Source organism: Anabrus simplex, chromosome X (genome assembly GCF_040414725.1).
Source record: "Anabrus simplex isolate iqAnaSimp1 chromosome X, ASM4041472v1, whole genome shotgun sequence".
Taxonomy (NCBI): domain Eukaryota; kingdom Metazoa; phylum Arthropoda; class Insecta; order Orthoptera; family Tettigoniidae; genus Anabrus; species Anabrus simplex.
The window spans coordinates 173,746,120-173,754,375 of NC_090279.1; the positions used below are offsets into that span (position 1 = coordinate 173,746,120).

General features: G+C 41.7%; 1 protein-coding gene across 1 annotated transcript; it reads right to left on the reverse strand.

Annotated features, from left to right (window-relative positions):
• Window positions 1-703: 703 nt before the first annotated feature.
• LOC136886366 (uncharacterized) lies at window positions 704-7,650 on the reverse strand. Its single transcript, XM_067159108.2, has 4 exons — window positions 7,570-7,650; window positions 5,551-5,589; window positions 3,560-3,801; window positions 704-806 (listed from the first exon to the last, which is right to left on the reverse strand). The coding sequence occupies exons 1-3, from the start codon at window positions 7,612-7,614 to the stop codon at window positions 3,568-3,570; spliced, it is 318 nt and encodes a 105-aa protein (XP_067015209.2). The 5' UTR covers window positions 7,615-7,650; the 3' UTR covers window positions 704-806; window positions 3,560-3,567.
• Window positions 7,651-8,256: the final 606 nt, after the last annotated feature.

Consider the following 8,256-nt stretch of genomic DNA (forward strand, 5'->3'; position numbering starts at 1 on the left):
GTCAATCTGCTTACTACAATAACATTGGTAATTGCCAATTCTTATCATAATGACATAATCGGCGTTAGCATTTGAAAATCACATCATATTATATCCCCAACTCAAAAACTGCGAAGTATGGCCTCCAAGTTTACCGGAACTTGAACTTTCTCTAAAATGGTGGTGTTTGAAATGAAATTTATATTGATTGCATACAGTGCTGCATTCTATTTAGTACTCTGAACGGATTATGTTTAAGTAGCTTCTCACAGGGGATATTCAAAATATTACAGTACAATAGCGTATTAACTGAAATAGAATTCACATTCACTTCATCTTAGCGAATTTTTCTGCTTCTTGTAAGATGTTTCAAGTAGTCACTGTATATTTTATATTTTGCATAAATTGTTCGAGCTGACTTGTGTAGTCTTATAATATTCTGTTTAGTATCATTCTCTGCATTATGACCATTTGAAATTATATCTCAAATTACTTTAACAATATCAACAAAGAATGTGATACTGTACCACGTACCCTATTTAGCTCCTGTGTACAGACTTGATACCAGAATGGTTTCATCGTGAGTTCTTCCTGTCAACAGTATGATTTTAAATATGAAAGGACATAATCGTGATTCCGCATAAATCTAAAAATACTTTGCCCTATGATGAGTACCATCAAGTCAAATGTTGTAAATGGGTTATAAGAATAACACATATTTTTCTAGACCTTAGATTTTATTCAACAAAATCATATAGTAACTTGAAGTCATGAATTAGTTCCTTGACTCATCCTCTTCAGGTTTATCAAGGGAGGTAGATCATCCACTGAAACAGAGTAATAAACAATATAGCAATGCTACTACTACTACTAATAATAATAATTTAATAAAATATATCCACTGTATGAGGCGATTGTTAAATAAGTTCTAAGATACAGATCATTACAATTCGCAGACACACAATTTGAACTCCGTGAGAATTTTATTTCAATGAACCAACACAGAATGATCTGGAAGCAAAAGGAGCTTCACGATGCTCACCCCCGTATGCTAATCCAATATTACGTCGACCGTGTGTTGTCCAACTTATGAATGAAGCATGGTTCAATCTTCAGTGAAACTGAAGGGTTTCACATGGCAGTCCAAGACTGTGTCATAGTTACAATGAAGTACAGAAGACACGAATTAAAAGAGAATGTGTCAGATGAACGATGCCACAGATTGCACCTTGGCACTAGAAACCATACCATATAACTGGCTGTTGTAGAAAATTGTAACAGGCACAGTGATGTAGCCAAAACCCTGTATGAAGAATATGCTGTGGGATAAGAACTCCTAGACCGAGCATACTTTCATCAGCCATCCAAAGGGATTGAAAACAAGGAGCATGACATATACTGAGTCAGTTGTGTTCTAAGTGACCAGATAAGATAATCTTAACAAACCGTTTTGATATTGTCCTTGTTACTACGGGTGCCAAAGTTGTCTATTTGATAGACAATTCTGTCCCTCTGAACCACAATATTCAAGCCACCCAGGTGGAGAAAAGTAATAAGTATACAGCACTGGGAAAGGAATTAAAAAATGTGGAGAATTAACCAACTCTCAGTGACAGGTATCGTTGCTAGAACTCCAGTAGCAGGTCGGAAACAACTAGGTACGAAGCACTCATTGGAAGAGTGGAGAGAGCAATTTTTGGACACAAGCCATGCAGTCAGATTGTTTCTGTCACATAATTGATTTTTAGGCTACAAGATATTCGATTCTACAATTCGTATTTGATTTTTTGAGTTACACCATAATTATACACTGACTGACAGAGCAAATGCAACACCAAGAAGGAGTGGTCAGAACTTTATGCCAATTGCAGGGTAGACTGACGTCACTGAGGTATGCTCATGATGTGAAATGCGCCGCTGTGCTGCGCACGTAGCGAACGATAAATGGGACACGGCGTTGGCGAATGGCCCACTTCGTACCGTGATTTCTCAGCCGACAGTCATTGTAGAACGTGTTGTCGTGTGCCACAGGACACGTGTATAGCTAAGAATGCCAGGCCGCCGTCAACGGAGGCATTTCCAGCAGACAGACGACTTTACGAGGGGTATGGTGATCGGGATGAGAAGGGCAGGTTGGTCGCTTCGTCAAATCGCAGCCGATACCCATAGGGATGTGTCCACGGTGCAGCGCCTGTGGCGAAGATGGTTGGCGCGGGGACATGTGGCACGTGCGAGGGGTCCAGGCGCAGCCCGAGTGACGTCAGCACGCGAGGATCGGCGCATCCGCCGCCAAGTGGTGGCAGCCCCGCACGCCACGTCAACCGCCATTCTTCAGCATGTGCAAGACACCCTGGCTGTTCCAATATCGACCAGAACAATTTCCCGTCGATTGGTTGAAGGTGGCCTGCACTCCCGGCGTCCGCTCAGAAGACTACCATTGACTCCACAGCATAGACGTGCACGCCTGGCATGGTGCCGGGTTACAGCGACTTGGATGAGGGAATGGCGGAACGTCGTGTTCTCCGATGGGTCACGCTTCTGTTCTGTCAGTGATAGTCACCGCAGACGAGTGTGGCATCGGCGTGGAGAAAGGTCAAATCCGGCAGTCACTGTGGAGCGCCCTACCGCTAGACAATGCGGCATCATGGTTTGGGGCGCTATTGCGTATGATTCCACGTCACCTCTAGTGCGTATTCAAGGCACGTTAAATGCCCACCGCTACGTGCAGCATGTGCTGCGGCCGGTGGCACTCCCGTACCTTCAGGGGCTGCCCAATGCTCTGTTTCAGCAGGATAATGCCCGCCCACACACTGCTCGCATCTCCCAACAGGCTCTACGAGGTGTACAGATGCTTCCGTGGCCAGCGTATTCTCCGGATCTCTCACCAATCGAACACGTGTGGGATCTCATTGGACGCCGTTTGCAAACTCTGCCTCAGCCTCGTACGGACGACCAACTGTGGCAAATGGTTGACAGAGAATGGAGAATCATCCCTCAGGACACCATCCGCACTCTTATTGACTCTGTACCTCGACGTGTTTCTGCGTGCATCGCCGCTCGCGATGGTCCTACATCCTACTGAGTCGATGCCGTGCGCATTGTGTAACCTGCATATCGGTTTGAAATAAACATCAATTATTCAACCGTGCCGTCTCTGTTTTTTCCCCAACTTTCATCCCTTTCGAACCACTCCTCCTTGGTGTTGCATTGTCACTGTCAGTCAGTGTATATTTTGTACAAAAGCCAATACGTAATGATTATGATAATGAGGAGGAGGATGCAGCCTATTATGATAATGTGATTGTAGTATTCAAGGAGATTAACTTTAGCTAACTCGATGGTCCCTAAATGTAAAAAATGGGCTAAATGCAGAATGAATAAAGGCTGATCTGCAATTAACGTAAGACAGCAGTTTGAATAAAATGCCAGAACGTAATCTAGGCATCGTTGCCTGAAAGTAATAGGTGAGGTCCTTCGGATAGAGACAAATAGTGTATTACACTGTCGTGCAGAAGAAAGAACACATAAGTTTGTGTATATTGTGGTGTGTTGAGGTGATATTACAAGTAATGGGGCTCACCTAGTCTTCTATTTTCCACCTCCTGCTCCTCCGCCAGCATCAGCACCTGCGCTTCCTCCGAAACCGAAACCAGCATTCGCACCACCTCCAGCACCAGCTCCGCCTTCACCATCGGCTCCACCATTAGCACCTCCACCTGCGCCTGCGTTTCCTCCGAAACCGAAACCAAAACCAGCGTTAGCGCCACCACCAGCACCACCCTGGCCGCCTGCACCGGGATACTGCGGAGATCTCTTCACCAGCTGAAAACAATGTAGAAGTCTTTACTGTAACTTTAAGACACCCCCACGAATCCCTCATAATTCCATCAATAACATTAACTATTCATTCTACAGTGTTTTAAAAATTGAGTTTTTCAGTCTAAACCAAAAATCTCGGTCTTTATCTATATTTATCGGCATGTGTAACTTGGTTCACTCTCAAAAGTTTGTTAGAGAAGCATACAGAATTCAATATAGACACCCACATACAAAAAGGCGTTCGAAAGAGTAAAACAGCACAAAATTTTTAGAAACATTGCAAAATGGTGAACAGGTGATCCTAGCAATAACCAAATTATACACAAATAATTGAACTGCAGTAAGACTTAATATCACATACCATAATGGAAACCAATGGACAGTGGTTTACCTCAGATATGCCGGCTATTCCCCCTGCTTTTCATAACTTAGATGAACGTTCTTTTAAAGACTGGAGACTTCTTTCAATATAACACCGTACAACTGGATACGCTGCTCTATGCTGATAACCAGGTACCATTTGTCTGCACAGAGAATGATTTATAGCGCTCTGTTGTACACCATCTTAATATAATAGCTGCTGAATATGGCATGGGAATATCAACTGGAAAAACTAAAACACTCGCTCGGAGTTTTGTAGGCAGCGTTATCACTGGTACAAAACGTGTTTATTGTTTTTTCACACGCATCTCTTTTCGAGTTATTTCCGAAGAGAAAAGTTTTAATACCGAGCGAGTTGGCCTTGCGGTCAGGGGCACGCGGCTCTGAGCTTGCATCCGGGAGATAGTGGATTCGAATACCACTGTCGGCAGCCCTGAATATGGTTTTCCGTGGTTTCCCATTTTCACACCAGGCAAATGTTGGGGCTGTACCTCAAATAAGGCCACGGCCGCTTCCTTCCAGTTCCTAGGTCTTTCCCATCCCATCGTCGCCATAAGACCTATCTGTGTCGGTGCGATGTAAAGCCACTAGCAAAAATAAAGTTTTAATTGATGCGGATAAGTACAAGCTAATCAACTTGACATATGAGGCTTTTAAGCTCTGGGTAACCATTCTTTCTGTGCTGGTCACAGCTGGTATCTCAGTATTGGTAGTGTATGGGTACGAATACAATCTAATGGAATATTTTTTTAACGATAGATTGTGCCCCATTGTAATGGGCGCGCAGTGTTTATCCCCATCTACCAGGTCGCATCACAGCAGATATTTATTCACTCACGATCTTTTCCAGAGACGAGTAGGTTGATATGTTATGAAGAAAGAAGGCAGAATGCATTCGAGTCGTAATGTCTGTATCTCAGGCTGTTTCGTGACAGAAGAGTACCGACTACTAATAAGCTCCAAAACTGGGATACTTGGAAGGATACCTCCTGTCGAGGTGCTCCCATAGCATCTGGTCCAAATTAAGAGGCTGTTTTTGGTGCTGTCTGGAATAACACTCATATTAGTGCACGGACACTTGAAGGACAGACCAGCATGAACCAGTCATATGCTACAAATTGGGTTGACTTAATGAAAATAAACTATGCCAAATTATCAGAATCCTTGCTGTCGTTAAGAGTTTCTTCGTCGTCTGTTATTGGGCATGTTGGAGATCCGCTATAGCTAAATTATATGTACATGATTATAACATGTTTTTCACTAGGTGATATACTAACAAATGAAATAAGCTCTTTGTTCTGTGTTTAACTCTAAAAATGAATAATTCAATCCATCAGGAAGCACTTCTTAATATAAAACAGAAATACTCACATGAAGACTTCCGGCTGATCCATATTCTGGTGCTGCCGCCTGAAAATAAAGAAAATGTAAATCGAGCAGTAATACAAATATTAAGCTTTCAATATGTATAATTTAATAATCCTCTTTCAGTAACCGAAATTTTGAAAAAAAAAGACTGATAAGGTTTCAGTGAGTGACCCCTCATTTTGAAGCATATCAGCTGAAGGTCGTTGGAAAAATAGTAATATTTATAAGACTGTCAATTTTCACACAAGTTTTCTAATTATCTATTTTGTCTCCACGTAGATCCAAGATACCGCCAGGTAGCAGGTATCATTGTTACTAGCATCATAATGAGAGAATAGCCTATTAAAGCAACGAAGTGTTTGTGTACTGATAAGACGGCAGCGTGAAATTACTATGAGTTGTAGCTTGAAGCTTTCTCGTTAAAAACTTAGCGAGGTACCTTTGTTACATAAAATGGAATAGGGACACAATTTAAGAAGGGAATGCTTGTCAGTGGCGGTACTAGAAAGAGAAGAAGATACCAAATGTTAAACGATATAAGCAGAGGAGAAGGAGGCTATGAAAGAATGAAGAGGAATATGGCAGAGAGTGAAGAATGGAGAAGGATTGAGTGGAAATCTGCAGAACACTGAATGGTGATGATGTTAAGTAGCTAGGGGACATTCTTATAGCTTTTTAATTTCGTTCTCATTTTCTCAGATCTGGTGTTAAACCTGCGCGTTCTTATATCTTCTATTTTACTCCTTATGTTAGCGATATCCTCAGCCTCTGTATGTTTTATACCTATGACATTAATTAACTTAAAATTATATTCCTCTTTCACAAAACTGAATTAAGTAATCAACCAGTCACCACTCCGACAAAGGAGGAGTGTTACTAAAATGTTGAAAACTTCGGGCTGGAAATACTTGGGAGTAAAGAGAAGAGATGATGGACTACCAATAAAACTTGACACAAATGGAACATAATAATTGCTTTTACACATATCAAGTGAAAAATCTTTGGCAAATGAAGAAATATTTAATTTTTGGAGAATATTATGTATACGTACTTTACCACTTTACAAGTACATTTGGTGTTGCGCTCACAGTGACACACGTATGCCTTTTGTCTTACACTTTCAACAATTTCGTGTGTGATATCTGTGTTCACTGAAGTTCTTTGCTTTCGTTTCATTGCTTCACTTGTCAATGACATCATTTCATGAATTGTATCGCGATATACAATATTTAATAGGCGACAAAATGGTATGGCCAATGTACATAAGAAAAAATTCAGTGGACTGGTGATTTATTGGTCCAGGGATATAGTGATATTTGGGTGATACCTATGCGCATCATACCCTCGGTTTCCTAGTCTTCGGTACCACTACACTCAAGGAGAATGATGACGTCCTGTTCTCACCCATTACCTCGTCCACACGTTTCATAGGTAATCCGCTCAGTTCGAAGAAGAATAAATCGAAACTTACCAACAGAACCAACGCTACTATCAACAAGCACTTTCGTTCGAACAGAAATAAAAATATTTATTGGTCCAGGGATCATGTTATTTTTCTGTTGACCTCCATTTTGCTGTTTGAACTGGCCACCGTTGTTGCTGGCCACTCTAGTCATATGGACAAAGATAATGAGAATCCACAGACATAGCACTCGCATTCCTCGGTGCTAGCCCTGGACCTCAAGAAAGTAACAAAGGACGGCATCAGCAGCGGAATACGACATAAACCAGTCCTGTCTACAAGCCTTAAGTATGTTTTCATATTTCTCAAATAACGACGGTATTTCTTAATTTGCCAGAGATTTTTCACTTGATATGTGTAAAAGCAATTGTTATGTTCGATTTGTGACAAATTTTACAGTGATATTTGGGTGATACCTATGCGCATCATACCCTCGGTTTCCTAGTCTTCGGTACCACTACACTCAAGGAGAATGATGACGTCCTGTTCTCACCCATTACCTCGTCCACACGTTTCATAGATAATCCGCTCAGTTCGAAGAAGAATAAATCGAAACTTACCAACAGAACCAACGCTACTATCAACAAGCACAGAGAAGCTTTCATGATGTCTCTAGTGAGATGAAACTACAGCGAACAGAGATATCAGTGGACAATATATAGGTCTGATCCACTGCATGGTATGGGAACTCACCAACGCACTATCAGATAACCCCCACATCCGGTTCCTGATTTTTGAACAGATATCGGACATTAAAGACTGTTTTCATCAAATAAAAACATCACATGCTTCCTGGCTCTGAAGGATCATTTTAGCTTAGCATATAACATCTAAAAGCCATTAAGGAAATGATGATACAGGACTACAAACAAAGTGATCACAATGCTGTGAAGAACATTGACAGTGGATTCTTGTCGAACACAAAAAATGAGTCCTGTTTTCGTTGTCGATTAATGATATTGTATAGGTTTGAGGGGGGCGTTGAGGCATTGTCATTTGAACCTTGTACCTGGTTATAGTGGGCCAACAAAGGCTTCGAGGCTAAACATCCGTAATATTTTACACAGAGTAGTCGAGTTGGAAGTAAACATTTCCTCTCGACCAATGCAACCAGTACTCTGAATCTGGCTTCAATGTACATGCAAGAGACTGGAATATGGGCACCTTTTAAAATCTCCGTTAGTGTTTGTAACGGAGATATCCGTGGTAGTTAGGGGTGACAGAAGGTGCGGGCTGGAATAGGTCTC